At 33.7% G+C, this 15,431-nt stretch overlaps 1 protein-coding gene across 5 annotated transcripts in view; it reads left to right on the top strand.

Moving 5' to 3' along the window:
* Window positions 1-14,145, top strand: part of Grip (Glutamate receptor interacting protein) — a 278,531-nt gene extending 264,386 nt beyond the window's left edge. For 2 of the 5 annotated variants that reach the window (XM_021326288.3, XM_021326291.3), the window contains 13 exons: window positions 1,539-1,714; window positions 3,764-3,865; window positions 5,334-5,490; window positions 5,834-6,060; window positions 6,390-6,455; window positions 6,784-6,929; window positions 7,867-8,224; window positions 8,354-8,509; window positions 8,826-8,948; window positions 9,371-9,898; window positions 10,399-10,598; window positions 11,399-11,506; window positions 12,933-14,145. In XM_021326288.3, the coding sequence (XP_021181963.3) occupies window positions 1,539-1,714; window positions 3,764-3,865; window positions 5,334-5,490; window positions 5,834-6,060; window positions 6,390-6,455; window positions 6,784-6,929; window positions 7,867-8,224; window positions 8,354-8,509; window positions 8,826-8,948; window positions 9,371-9,898; window positions 10,399-10,598; window positions 11,399-11,506; window positions 12,933-13,004 (2,419 nt within the window). In that variant the 3' untranslated portion in view covers window positions 13,005-14,145. The remainder of the gene's footprint in view (window positions 1-1,538; window positions 1,715-3,763; window positions 3,866-5,333; window positions 5,491-5,833; window positions 6,061-6,389; window positions 6,456-6,783; window positions 6,930-7,866; window positions 8,225-8,353; window positions 8,510-8,825; window positions 8,949-9,370; window positions 9,899-10,398; window positions 10,599-11,398; window positions 11,507-12,932) is intronic. The other 3 variants (XM_021326289.3, XM_021326293.3, XM_021326290.3) reach the window with 3 other exon arrangements.
* The last annotated feature ends 1,286 nt before the right edge of the window (window positions 14,146-15,431 follow it).

Here is a 15,431-nt window from a genome sequence, read left to right as displayed (position 1 = left end):
AGTAAGTCCCTTTGGGGTACTTTCTTTATTTTGTAATGCTGAAAATTGAACTTTAGTATCTATAGACAGATTAGTTTAATTTTTATTTAATTCACATACCTTATTGCAATACATTTATATACAAACTTACTCTTAATACTCCAAACTACTTCTAATACTATATTTACAAACTTAATTTAATTTTTATTGTTGACAAAATAATTACGATTCTGAAATCGTTTAATTTTTTTATCTTTTCTCATTTGGTTCGTAAGTTAATAAGAATATCAACAGCAAAAGTTATTTAACAAACAAAATGTATTAATCTATAATTAGATTCCTTTTGATTTTATATTATTGAATTATAAAAATCAGTCTTTATTGAGATTTGAAAACCACAAAAATAAATTACTTAACTGTGTACTGTCTTAGAAAAAAAGAGAAGATATACACAAATATGAAGAAAACATACTACTATATAATATATGGAATGTCTGTAAAGTTTCTCCAAATAAATAGCTGTCAATCAACACTAATTACAAACTACTTTCACCGCAGACACTTAACACTTCATACTCGTGGTGGTACTTTAAAGTTCAGCTGATGTTTTCATAAATGTAATTTAAATATATTTGAAAGTTTCAGTGTAAAGCTTAATAATTTGTTTTTAAACAAATTGGTGGTATTATTTTAAACTTTGTTTACATAAAATCAGAATCTACATATATTCACTGTTTAACTTTCATATTGCAGTATTTCTTTTTGCAATTGTAACCATTCAAACTTGCCTTATACTAAAATTACGTCTTAGCCAGCTAAGCAGTTTTATTTCGAAATCCGAACAATGCATCCAGATTGAATTACTTTCTTATAAAGAAAAAAAGAACAATAAACTCAATCAAATTAAATTATCTTCGCAAAAACAAACAGAAAATCTAAAACCATTCTTATAACAATACAAATAGAGTTCTATTTAATCCGTTGATTGCAACCCCTAGGAGTAAGCCGTGAGATAGTACTAAGCTCGAACTAAGCCTGGATTGAGAGATGTTCAGGCGCATTGCGAATTTTTCTAGTATTTGTTAGTGTATTTTTGTACTTAGGAAAGTTAATTCGGTGATAAAATTGTGTGGGTTCATATGGTATTTGTTGGGGATAAGCGAGCAGAGTTTATCGTTGTATGTTCAGTTTAATTAAATCGGAATAAAATCTAGATTATCCTTTCGTGCAATGGTAATTAAGAGAGTGAGTTACGGATTTTATAGACAGCTGATCCTTATGATGTTGTCTGTAAAAGAGTGATCAAACTTTCCCCGTTCTTCAGAAATAAGCCATACTGTATTGTGCTATACCTATTTAAAAGCACATGCATATACATTTCCACACTCGAGCATAGGTCAGATATGCAAGATGCCGTCAGCAGTCCTAAATTAAAATATCTATAATACTTGACTTATTACAAACATGTTCTTAGGAGAATAACTTATAGCTATTCATAAATCAAAAAACCATTGAAAAAAAAACAACTATACTAATTTTATCATCCTTCTTCTATACAGATGTGGTGCTCTCCACCCTGGAGACCAGATCCTGGCGTTTGATGACCACGTGATCGACGGCAACAACTACACAGCTGAAGAAGTGATGTGCTACCTGGAGAACTGTGAGGGGGGGTTCACCAGGCTGCACGTGGCACCTCGCCATGTGGTCGGACACTGTGGGAGATATACTAGAGGTGAGTTGACCTTATTATCCTGATGTTGATGGCAAAAGTCGCTATGTATTATGCCCATAAGAAACTTCCACCGCAACCCGGAGTTTGTAAGGTGGTGATTTATACATCCGTGCGTCGGTCCTGCGCCTGGTCTCTCCGGTCCATCAGGCTATGATGAGAGTGAAGAAATAGTGAGTGCACTTGTGTCTGCGCAAATGATTATGCACTATAATATTTCCTGCGCAGCTGGCTGATCTCCTTAAATGAGATCACCTACCTGTGCCGAAATATCTAGGACGCTATTACAGTACTTCACAACTCGTCATAAACGGATGATTTCTATCAAAACACAAACTATGAAGTCACAGTTTTTTTCATGATTTTTCACATTAAGCAGAAAAAAGATGATAATGACCTCACAAGAACCTCCATATTTAATGAAGTTAGAGCTGAGTATCTAATAAAAATTCCATATCACTAAGATATTAAATTACTTGTAAAACATTTTCTCAGTAATTCTGTTTCATGTTTTAATTTATTCAGGGACTAGTGGCTACTCAGCGAAACCCTAAGAGGATTTAAAATATTCCTTTATCGGTTTAATAATATGCTAGACCTAATCCTGTTATAATCTCCTTGATATTCAGACTGGTCTGGATAAAATTATTTTCTTTATGAAATTATTTCTAAATTACATTTTAGTTTCTGTTTACCTTCATATTTTCATACAATTTAAATTACCAGTCTTGCTTCCAACTTTTGAAAAAATATTCGAGTAAAAAATTACCGTTCCAAGTTTAAACGCAAAAAATATGACTGGCGATAACTCACAGGAAAAAAAGTTGCCAAAATCCTTTTAAAGATTTACACGTTTCTTCCCCTTTATCTCAACTGCAGAATAGGCGAACATTTTGCAGCACCATTTATAACAATTTAAAGAGCATCCCAGCAATGGATATTCATGACAACAACATGAATGTAGATGGATGTCGTAAATTATTCACTAAACACTGGAAGCGGTAAACTGAAGAAAGTTTAATACCTTTTCCTTGCTTGAATTTCTGCAGTAGCACCTTTCGTGAGCAATTCGGGGGTATAATTATTACTGGGGTAATTCTTCTGCCGGGGGCGAATTTGGAACTAGTGTCTAAGGCAGAGGCATTGTTTTCAGTTAGTATTATTTGGGTATATGGGAATGGGGTAAATGTAACATTTTAATGGTTTTGAGTGTAGATAAAGCTTAACTTAAATTCTGTATTTCTTTATTAATTTTTAAAAGCTATAAAAATAAGTGAAAAATGGAAGGGGTTACCTCCTTGTTGGCCTATGTTCAGTGTAGTTATTTTTCTAGACTATATTCAAACTCAAAGGAAAATACGAAAAACAACATTATCCCCAACACATTAAACTACCACACAAACATTTTCATAACCAAAAAACACTCAAACAAACCAGACTCCTCCACCTTTCAATATCTTTTGTCCAAAACTTTACCAACTTCCAAAACGGCGCATACGTCCTTTTGGCCCCAAATCTCTTGACTTAGACCGTCACTAACAAGAACGAATATGATATGAACATCAAACTTGGCTCGTATAAGTCAAAAGCCTTAAGTTCTGATGTTAGTTAAATGCTTCGACTAATGTACACCAGGTATATTAATTTAAGATTAAACTTTGGAGTTTGAAGTCCTCTGTTTGAGTCTTTACTTTATTTTTGGGAGTTGGATTATCTATATGCTTGAGATGCGCGAAATGTGTGTGACGCTAAGTGGTTCCCGAACTTGAGAAAATCACGTGAAACATGCAACTTAAAAGTTGCTCATATATCCGAATTCTGAAAGTCATTAATTAATCAACACACTTTTAATTTCATCTGAACCGATTCAGCAGTTCTTCCTCAGAAAGCATATCATATAATCCAACTCATATCGCGTCTTTTACAGAAGACTACAAAATTCAAACCTAAACCTAATTTTACTTGTAACTTAATGTGACTCTAAAAGACTTCACTTGTGTACTATAAAAATGTTTCCAGACACCATTATAAAAAGCTCACACTTTGTTCCAGAAAATTCAATATCGGGTACATCAACGCTAAACGCCAAGAAACACCGTCAGAGAAACTACAGGCAAAGCTCGATGCCCAAACTAGGTTTACAAGACGATTACGGTAAGATATTGGATAGCTATCCTATTGTCATTATGATGAAGATCGAACTTTCTAGAAACTCCAAGTAAAATGGTGCGAGATCGAGTGAGGAATTTTTATTGGGAAGTTTGTGGGTGAAAGTGGAATTGGACTTTATGTGTGTGGGAATAAGGTAGCAAATTGGTTAGTAGTCCTAAATATAAGTTCGTTGGTTAGACAGAGAGGTTTTGGTAAGCAAATGAAAAACTCATTTTTAGAACGATCATTTTATTTGCCATTTGTACAAACAGAAGACTTGATCATTTAGTAAGAACTTTAAGATAGAGATAAGATGACTATGTTGCCAATTTAAAAAAAAAAATGGAAAGGATCAAATTACAACTCGAAATGAAATCAGAAATACTTAGCTTTTTATTCGATTCGAAAAGCAATAATCTCTTCTACATTTTTACAACCTTAATCCGTAAATAGCATTATAAATAGAGATAATATTACAAGAGCACTCTATTGGATCATAGAGAACAAGCCTAATAAATTAAATGTAATAAATCATCCATACTTGAACTGAAGTGTATTGGAACCGGGCCGGCTCACTTCAATTCGCTTACTTAATTCCATTTATCGAGATAAGCCTCGATAATACAATAAAATATTAAGTAAATGCTGTTATTTGAAATTAAAAACCACTTTTATGTTGAAAAACATTTTTAAGGTGATTATTTTCTGACTTTTTTTTGTTTTTATAACAATTTTTGGACATTGGAACCCTGAAAATAATCCCTTTCTCACAATATAAAACAACAATTTAACGATCTCATTAAATACAAATAAATCCAAAAACTGAACCAGCACTTCAATTAATTACAAACTACCAAAAATCCGTTCACAAAGTTAATGAAACCACATTCCCCTTTCACTATTCTGCCACAACACTAAAAAAGGCGTAAGCGCCGTTCAATTCAGTTGTACTTACGCCGTTCTTAAATTAATAGTTGGGGAGCCCAAACACCCAAACATAGTCATCGTAAACAAAATCAGGCGAACTTTCCCTAAACAAAGCGTAAAGGATGAGCTTAGTAATTAATTTGTTCCAGAAAAACAGTTTTAGTATGTCTTCGAGGCATATTTACTTAGGTACTGCAACTTTCTTGGTTGTCCCTTGAATGTTGGTTAATTGGATGGAGAATGTATTAGTGTAGTGTGTTGCAGTGTCACTAAATGGTCGGGTTCCAATGCATTTGCGGTTTTTGATCAGGAGTTAAAACATACAGTTTTTGGGGCTAAAATTGAGCCCTAATGTTTAAAGCGCCAAACACTTCTGTATAAACAGCAGAAAGAAGATGAGGTTGAAGACCCCGAAGGCAAATAAAGCCTAAAAATTCATGCACGCGTCCGAAAAAGCATTATTCCAAAACTACCACTTCTAGCTGACACTCCATCATGATACCACATCAACGAATTCTAACATCTCTTTTGTCTGCTCCTACAGATAGTCAACAAAACTACATGAGCATGGGAGTATGTAGAACAGAGTCGTTGAACATACAACTGGAAGTGCCTCCAGGACAGAGCTCAGGGTTAGCAGTGCATGAAGAGAATTCGATGCTGGTGATATCCCATGTGGCTTCGCAATCACCAGCGTATAGGTAAGTGGTTCATTGCTATTAGTTGAAAATTACAAGGCAGACTTATTCACAAAATATGTATTTTAGTCAGTTCTAGTATAGTTTTCTAGAACATGCATTTCCTATAACACAATTCAGAACGCATTTACAAAAGTTTTAATGCTCTGAAGATAAATAAAAGGTTAGGTTTTGGCAACAGATACAAACACTATATCGTGCACAGCGTCTTAGATGAGAATTGTTGTTAGTCATCCCACTGCATTGTAAGGAACACATAGTATACCAAATAAGCTAGCTTATACCCTCCATGGATCATGGTGTACCGCCTACTTTGATTGAAATTAATGCAACATCTTTTTTCCAGGTCGGGCTGCCTGCAAATCCGAGACCGTGTGATGTCGATCAACGGCCATGAGAACTTAACAGTTGATGTCGCAAACGAGATCCTGCAGCGAAGAAATGATTCCCATAACCCGAAGTATTTGACCTTGAATGTGGAGTTCAGTATGCCGAATACCATCGAAGCATCTAGTGGGGTCTTCAATGTTAAGCTGGCGAAGACCACTGCGGGATTAGGGGTTACTATTACAGGTTAGTTTGTTAACTTTGATGACCTTTAGTACACCTTTTTCTTTTTTTTCCATTAAGACACATTCTTTTTTACTCTCATTATTAAAATACTCCTTAGTTCTTAGAAGAATCGTTTCATCATCTTTCTTCTGTTAATTATAGTCAACAAATTCTTGAGCTTTATAACTGCGAAAATCCTACTCATGCATGCCTTTACCATTTGGTTTTAGCAGTTCATAGTCAACTTTTCAATTAGAATCATACTCCTCATGCATGTGACCACATTTTTTGACAATATCTTTCCAACAAAAAAGAGAACATAAAGTGTTTATGAATAGTATTTTCGACAGATACAACGCTAAGCGCTGCGCAGTCAGGCTGCGTTAGCCAAACAGACGTGCATAAGGCATGTCACGGTACGTTGGACTGTAAATACATTTGCTTGCTATACTTAACGTACTAAGCAGGCATGCTGGCTCAGACACCTATTTATGAAATAATTTTCCCTGACTAATAACCCAGCCGTACCATATACCCTTTAGATTGATGTATTCTTAATCAATAATCCGAAAGCAGTCCGAAATATAGTGGACCCTATCAAGTTGAAACTCCAGAATATGAAAATATTGAGGCTATCTAAGTATCATATGAAATCCGAAATTGAAGTATCAATATCAATAATTCACTTAAAGGGATTTACATGCTTTTTTTATTTTAAGTTTTAACTCGATGATATTTCCACAGGGTGCAAACAAAAGCTGCTTAGCAACGAAGAGCCTATGGTGATTTCTGACATCAAACCAGGGTCTGTAGCTCATCGAAGTGGAGCTCTCGCGCCAGGAGACCAGCTCTTAGCCATCAATGGACAGCCACTGCATAATTTATCACTGGTAATTTGGTTTCTTCCAAAATGTGCCTTAGTTCTACAGTTCTATGGTCCATATTTTGTTGTTTTTCTATTAATATTGCTCAGAGTAGATCACGTTAGTCTGTTATAAAATTCTATATTTAATCTTGAAAATATTACAATCAGCAATTTTTAATTAAAGTTGACCCTAAATTAACATTATACAAAAGTACATTCCAGTTGACATCAAAAGTTAATTTATAAAAAAAAAATGTGTTGAATATTAATTTTCGTATCCAAACAGATATGACAAGGCCTGATGTTAGCATATAAAATATTAATTAACAACTTTTGGACTTTGATCAAAGTGACATCAAACGGTCACATTTACAATTTATATGAGTTTTTATTAGACGATAATTAAGCCACTTATTTGTTAGCTTTAGTCTTAATATCTAGGTTGTCATTCACAATAGCATTTCATTAAGGCGAATGTCCTATTAACCTATTGTCATTAACTGGCTAAAATATAGACGCATTGAGCTTAGTTGATAGGTCAACTAGATAGTCAATCACTGATCAAACTGCAATGCCATCACAATCAGTCTAATGAAGTCCTAGATTATTTGAAGTCCTAGACACGAATGCATTTATAATTAATGACCTAAATATAAAGTCAAAGACCAAACTGTCTAAATTGATATTAATACGTTTGAAATTACAATGTTCTAGCTTCTGCTAGCGGTTTCACCCGTGTCCCGTAGAAACTTCTCCACGAACCTGGATAAAAAGTAGCTTGTAACCTTTCTCGAGGAATGGGCTATCTAACACTGAATTTTTCAAATCGGACCAGTAATTCCTTAGATCAGTACGTTTAAGTAAACAAACTTCTCAGCCTTACAATATATAAGTACCTATAGAAGTATTTATATAAATGTCATATGAAAATATGCTGACTTCAAAAATAATTTACTATACAGGACACAGCCTTCAACATCCTCCAAAACTCACCAGAAGACATAATCACTCTAAAGATCCGCAAACGAGATCTCACAGAAGACTGGTCGAACATACACAAGCATAACGCTAAATTAACTCTACAGAGCTTTAGCAATATCGAAACCAAAGCTGTGGTACATAGTGGTGAAGACTCTGGTCATCATACTGAGAGTCCTAATAATAGTGCTAAAGAAAGTGAGAGGAGTCATGGTAGCAATGAAAATGGTAATGCTGTGTTTACTATTGAGCTGATTAAGCAAGAAAATGGACCGCTTGGGCTGACTATTGCGGGCAGTGAGGATGTGACGCAACCTATTTTGTTGAGTGGACTTGTTGAAGGTCAGTTTTTAATTTAGACTTTGCATTTGTTGCTCTTTAAGGGGTACCTTGAGGGCTATGTGAATTTTGGTTGACACCAAAGTAGACAAAAATCTCTAGTATCTTGATCTAAACTTTTTGTATTTGCAGGTGGTGTGGCTGAAAAATGTGGTAAACTAGCAATAGGTGATGAACTACTTACTATCAACGGTGAGAGTGTTCTTAACAAACCGTTGTCTGAAGCAATCAAATTGCTACAACAAAGTGGACAGAGAGTACACCTGCAACTGTGTAGGAAAGTGACCGGTAAGTTTTAAGTGGTCTTTTGAGAATTTTAATTTTCAATCAAACAGCAACTAAATACACGTCGAGATAAACCAAAACCAACCAAACTTAAATAAATCCTTTTACTTTAAACTTGTTTTATTTTGTACACAAAGACCAATTAAAGGTCCCTTATTTATCTAATATGTTCTCACCTACAATGTAGGCTTAAAATATAGTCGTCATGTTTCCCTAAAAGTACATAAAAAATTATGAAAGAATGAAAATGATTTAGCCAGATTTAAAAAAAGCGATCTAAATTCTTACCCATCTAAACTCATAACCTCATTACCTGAAGGTTCGGAGACAGAATCCAGTGCGCGCGACTCCAGTCACTCGACATCAAGTCCGGGATTATCAAATGACAGCGCCGTCGAGTCGTGGGATCAGAACACTCCCGTACGAACTAGCGCTAACTGTGGTAAGATTTTATTAATCAACTTATTTTTGGGAGCAGTTTTACCCAATTTTTGAATAAAGAACTGCTTGTATTCGGATATCAAGTAAACTACATAGATATGTTTTGTTTTAATGTATTAGCTTTGTTATTGCTATGTTTCATCAAAATCCATTCTGCCGTTTGCGCATGAATGAACACTACACAGTCACATTTCGCCTTTATAATATGTATTAAATGAGATGTTTGTAATATTGACAGAATAATAATCAAGTAAAGATTTAGTTTTGTATGTAGATTTGGCTATTGGATACAGCAGAAATGTGCCATTTAATTGAACCATTAAACTGGCAATATTACTTTTTCACAAGTTTTGACAATTGAAATACAAACTTTAACTTACTCTAAAATCTAAAAGAACCTACCCAATTAATAAAATATAAAAGTTTATGTCATAGGTAACTCCGAGGTCATAGAGTATGCAGTCCCAGACAAGACAAGAATGATGGACAAGCAACCTTATTCCCCGACTGACGAAGACAAGCTCATGGCATCAAACTTCAATTCAGCAGCACCATACAGCATCAACGACCTGCCTTTACCAAATTACTCATTGAATAACTCTTTGAAGACTTTCCACTATGAGAACACATGTATCATTCCTGAGAACACACTAAAGAACAAAACAAATATAACAAGAGAAGATGATGTACAGCAAATAGAAATACTTACAACAAACATGAAAGATTGTCAACTGCATAACATGGAGAGAGCGTCTTGCAAATGCGATTACGTCCAAATGGGTCCTTACGGGATTGTGTCGCCCAAAACTAGAAGACCGAATTGGGATAGTGATTACTTGAATAATGGAATTTACACCGTGACAACGCCACAGAAATCACCAATGAAACCTGGAGTACCCGGAACCAGTTTTCAATTCTCGACCAGTCCAATTTACGAAAACGAAGTTCCAGGTAAATTTAATTTATCTGCTCCTACAATTGAATGATTCGATATTGTTAATTGTTGTGTTACTAGTTTTATGAACCGTTGACTCATTTGCATTGTAATTATAATTTATTCTCAAATCGTGTCGCCACTGAGTTAATTTGTCATGTCATCCAATTAGCATTCATAATAATGAAGTCGATTCGAATATTTGCACAACATTCGACAAAACTGTTAAAACAATGTTTGGTTTATAAAAATACGAACCTCTTGTCGTTAAATAACGGCAATAGAAAAGAGAATGAAATAAAATCAGTTACTCGGATTTATCAAACAAAAAAAGTGTAACTATTTTCACATGCCTTTTGGAAAAGCTTGAGTAATTACCGAAGTGTTTCAACTACAGAAAGTTCTCTCTTGGCCAAAAACCTCCTCATTTCTCCTTCATCACACCTTCCGATCCTTCCAGTGACTACCAATCACGGTCTGCGGAGACCACTTTTTACTAATTCCTGATTCTTTCTAGGGCTCTACAGCACTGAAGCAGTATCACCCGCCAGAGGTTCCGTCCACCACGTGATTCTATACAAGGATGCTATTTATGATGACTATGGCTTCTCAGTGTCAGACGGCCTTTATGAACGAGGAGTGTACATTAATAGGATTCGTAAGGGTGGGCCAGCTGATATTGTGGGTCTGTTGAGGCCTTATGATAGGATTTTGCAGGTTTGTAAATTTTTTTTTACATATACTACTTTTTTTGTCATTACTTGAAAATCGAGCGAATGTTTCAGGTTTTTTATCACCGCCTATAGGATTTTTTTAAGTATAGTCTGATTTTTGTAACGATAGACAATCTATGACTTAACTTGAAATGCCATGCAAGAGCCTAGATAACAGCATATATAACTTTACAAGAAACTGAATTTAATAATTTTCAGTTAACCTTATTTAATAAGACACTTAACCCTACTCCAATGCTCAAAAATATTTTTCGTTATAATTAAAGGAATAACCTGAAAATTACTTAAATAATTATTGTAGTTAACAAAGAATATTTTCAGTCCATATTTATGAATATGTAGGTGTATACAAAATTCGACTTTGCTTGTATAAAGCAAGGTTATTTTACCCAATTACGTTACAGGTGTGTATAATGTTTTCGACCTCTCGTTATTTATAACGAAGTTTTGGTCTTTATTTTTAAGCCCCTCATATACCTTTAGTATTATATTTATTAACATTGTTACTGCGTTTGTACGTACATACATTTGCTGAAAAATATGGCATAATAAAATTCGAAATATGTTGTTAAATAAAAAATTCTGAACACTTTCAAATTGAAAGCGTATGTTAAATATTTCATCGACATACGTCGATGAAATATTTAACATTTTTGTCAGTGGGTGGCACACTTTGAGATAAATAAGGGTTTTTCTAACCCTTTGTCTGCCACTTGATAGCTCAGAGAGCTTTGAGCACTTTTTGTCATCCTGACCATTATTATAAATATTTTTTATCATTAGGTGAATGGAACAAGGACAGTGGACTACGACTGCTGCCTCACGGTGCCCCTGATTGCCTCAGCTGGTGATCGACTGGAGATCGTGGTGCAGAGGCTGGTCACATCCAGGGTAAGAAGCATATTTTGTACCTACTACTAGCTGTTCGTCGCAGCCTCCTGCCGGGAGATTTTTTTATCGTACCCGGATAAAATAAGCATATTTCAGACATTTAAAGAATTGTTCAAATCGGGTCAGTCGTTTCGGAGCTTTTAGGGTACAAACAAACCGTTAAAATAATTCTCTATACGTTTTATTTGAGGTACAATAAAAGTGGAATGGAAAATTTTGAGCAGTTCATGTTTCTGGGTCCATTTTCAGAAAGTCCAAATATTGAAATGTCACTAATCTTTAGAACTTAATATTTCAGAAAACTGTTATACATAACAACTATGATTAAATAATCCAACATGCTACTTCTAACAAACAACAGCGACTTTTAAAATGAAACACACAACACAATACAGGAATTATGAAACAGTTGCTTTTGCACAATTTCGGAGCTTAAAGCGCTTTTCTTGCTTTCCGTACAAAACTAACCAGTCCCGTGTTAGCGGCTGAAAATACCTTAGTCCACTCATTTTGCAACTTTATTTCATCCACCAAAAATGTCCGACACTCTCTCAGTATAATATTTCACAGTCATCTAAAAAGCACAAAGGAATAGTTGAGCGCAACTGTATATTTTACTTTTCAAACATATTCAAATAATACGATGCATGTAAAATTCCCTCTGACCCCAATAATATGCTATTTTCATACGCGACTGACAAAGAATTGTCTCCTCTGAGCGTTAATGACAATTCTTTGCTGCTTTTGTTGTCAGTAAATTGATTCTTTTGTAAGCGAAAATGTTATGAAGAAAGACTTTGAAAAATGTGAAATATATTTTTCAAACACCCATTTATATTTTCTTTTATTTTTAATATAAATATAATGGGCAATTGAACAAAATGTGATTATTTAAACCAACATAACGTTTTTTAAATACAAAATGCGAGTTTTAAGCGCCGAAACCCGATAAAGGATGTATAAGGGGTGAATATTAATTAGATTAATGAAATATTAGGGCCAGAGGTGGACTTAAATTACTCGATCCCGATCGAATACCAATACAGGTAGTTCCAGAATTTAGAACTTAGGCAATACTCGTATTGTATTACTAGAATTATTGGTATACACGTGCTTGACATGTAATTAAGGTTATCTACATATTTCCATATTATTTTCTTGATTATTCGCATAACTGGGTACTCCTGCTGAACGCTAATTAATCTTTACTAATCTAATATAGAGAAAACGTGTTTTTATTCGTTTGTACCCTCAACGCTCCCAAACTGCTGAACCGAATGGAACATTATTTCTCTGTTGGAAAGCTACACTCTTCCCAAGAAGCATAGACAAAATTTTATCCCGGTACGGGCAGTAGTTCCCACGACACGCGGCTGAAACCGCCAGAACAAGGCTAGTTAAATAATATTTCTATTAATTGTTACAGGAACTGAGAAACCAGCGCCTCGACGACAGCTCAAGCCCAAGTGACAGTAGTATTGTGACTAAGACGATTTAGTGCATAACCCGACTCTAGTGAATTCACGCCAAAGACTCTGAAACCTCTAGTGTTAACTGACCTACTTCATACGGCCGTATAATAATAGTACTTAATATAGCTTAGATATTGTATATATTTGTTAGTTCTGGGATTAAGAATAATAGCGAAGCTTTGGGCCTTTTTAATTGAAATTAGGGAAGGTGTGTGAATAACATTTTATGCCATAAATATTGCTATTTATTTACTTTTCAACACTATAAAAAATTACATGATAGATATAGATTGTAAAAAAGATCGTGAATCTAATTGCCAGAATAACGCGGTGTCCTGCGTGAGCGACGAACGCGACGCGACGCGACGCAACACGACGCGACGTAATGCGACGCGATGCTATACGCGACAGATGTCCTACGTGATTTTGGTCATTACTTCTCAAATCATGGAGAAGTTGTGTTACAATTTTGCTTGAAAGTTCATATTTAAAGTACAGACAGCAACAATATTCCAACTTGTTTGTACTAATAAACGATTTCTTTAATATTTATGTTTTTTTGTCCCACAACAATCAACGCTTCTGAATAGTTCGCGGTGTCGCGTCTGGTCGCCCTCAAAACAAGTACGCGTTACGTCGCGTCTCGCCGCAGACTGTCACATAGGCCGCATGTAGGGAATTCCTTTGAGTTGATCGCGTTCGTCGCGTTCGCAGCGTCGCGTCGCGTCGCGTTCGTCGCTCACGCAGGACACCGCGTAAGGAAAAAAATAATTCCGGAGAAAATAAAATACCGATTTATGGTGTTAATGTTATTCTATAGAATGGTGCAAATAATAATAATGTAATGTAAAATTAATTATTAATGTCTACATGGATACGTAAAAAAGGCATGAAAATTCTAGATATCGGGGGCTTTAGGTTGAACATAATCTAAATATTAAATAGGTGAAGGTATTATCTTATGGTTATTTAAAATTACATTTGTGTGTTTTATTTGCCATCCACATAATATATTGTAATTTATATCTAAATACCAAAATAATAAATAATTCTGAATACTATAAAACAATAGCAATCGAATTTTGAAAATAATTTAACAGATAAAGTGTAAATACCTACTTAAAAAAAATTTCATACAACTTATAAGTTGTATGAAATTTTGTATTGCGTATGTAGTCGCCAAAAAAAATTGACAGCATACAGAAATAAGTTTGATAATTGTAATTTTAATAAATTAATTGTTAATAGTTTACAAATATTATTTTTTAATCCCGTAATGTGCCTATGTATTGTAATAGTTTAGAAATACATGATCTGAATACACGAATGATTCTTAATACTTTAAACAAAAATATAAAATAACTATGTATTTAAAGAAAACCTATTAATTTAAATTATAATTTTCTTGGGAAGGTTTAACTACTGAAAATTTTCGTTAATTGATTAAGTAAAATAAGCATATTTTTTATTCGTGTATTCAACTGTCGTTTAAAGATTATTTTGTTCATTTACCAAAGATATTTCCAAAGCGTTGCCATTGCTTGCCTAAGAATGAATTAATTTATAAAACCATATTTCCCCTATCGAATAAATTAAATTATTTTGCAAAAAAACGTATTATTCATTTATTATGTCAACGATATATATTTCCTATTCGGAATTGAATTCAATCTGATTAAAATTATAATTTCAATAATTTTCACAGAGTGATTTGATGAATTATCCATCTGTAATTTACTTTACATAAAATATTATACATTTTAGAGTTATAAAATCCACATAAAACTGTATATAATATAATAAATGACTGTAGTCTTACTGTTGTTGAGATCAGACTGATAGCGATTTTAAAAATAGTTATTTAGACAATGTATAAATATGTATTACTATAGCATTGTATTTCAAGTCTGTTCTAGGAATTTTGTGCAACTATCTCTACCCATTTAGATATTCAGCGTGTTTTTATTTTATTGGCATAATTATTTTTTAATACTATTTAAAATAAGTTTATTCGAAATTGAATTTGTATTTTTCATTATTTCACTCATTTATTATGTGTGTAAATAGAATTAAATTTTAATAACATTTAATTTAAAATAAAATAAATAATTATGCCAATAAAATGTGAGTTGTGTATTAAAATTAATAGAAAATAATTCGTAAGGTTTGTTAACTAAAAAAAAAACTAGTAAACAGAAGACTTTGTAATCTAATAGGAGTTATTATTATAATAATAGGTACTTACGAAGTTTGTTGTAGATAGAAAAAAGTATACATTAAAAAATTATCTCGTTCCTTCAGAATTTCTGATTCATCCAAAAACGATTTACGTTACTAAATTTAACCAAGAAATATGAGTATTTATTTATAAAGAAAAATCGCGTTTAGTATTGTTTTGAAATTCTTTAGATATCAATTTATTCTGACTAATTCTCATTATAATATTTAAAATG

Source organism: Helicoverpa armigera, chromosome 4 (genome assembly GCF_030705265.1).
Source record: "Helicoverpa armigera isolate CAAS_96S chromosome 4, ASM3070526v1, whole genome shotgun sequence".
In the NCBI taxonomy this organism is placed as follows: domain Eukaryota; kingdom Metazoa; phylum Arthropoda; class Insecta; order Lepidoptera; family Noctuidae; genus Helicoverpa; species Helicoverpa armigera.
This window is presented reverse-complemented; position numbering and strand designations above follow the sequence as displayed.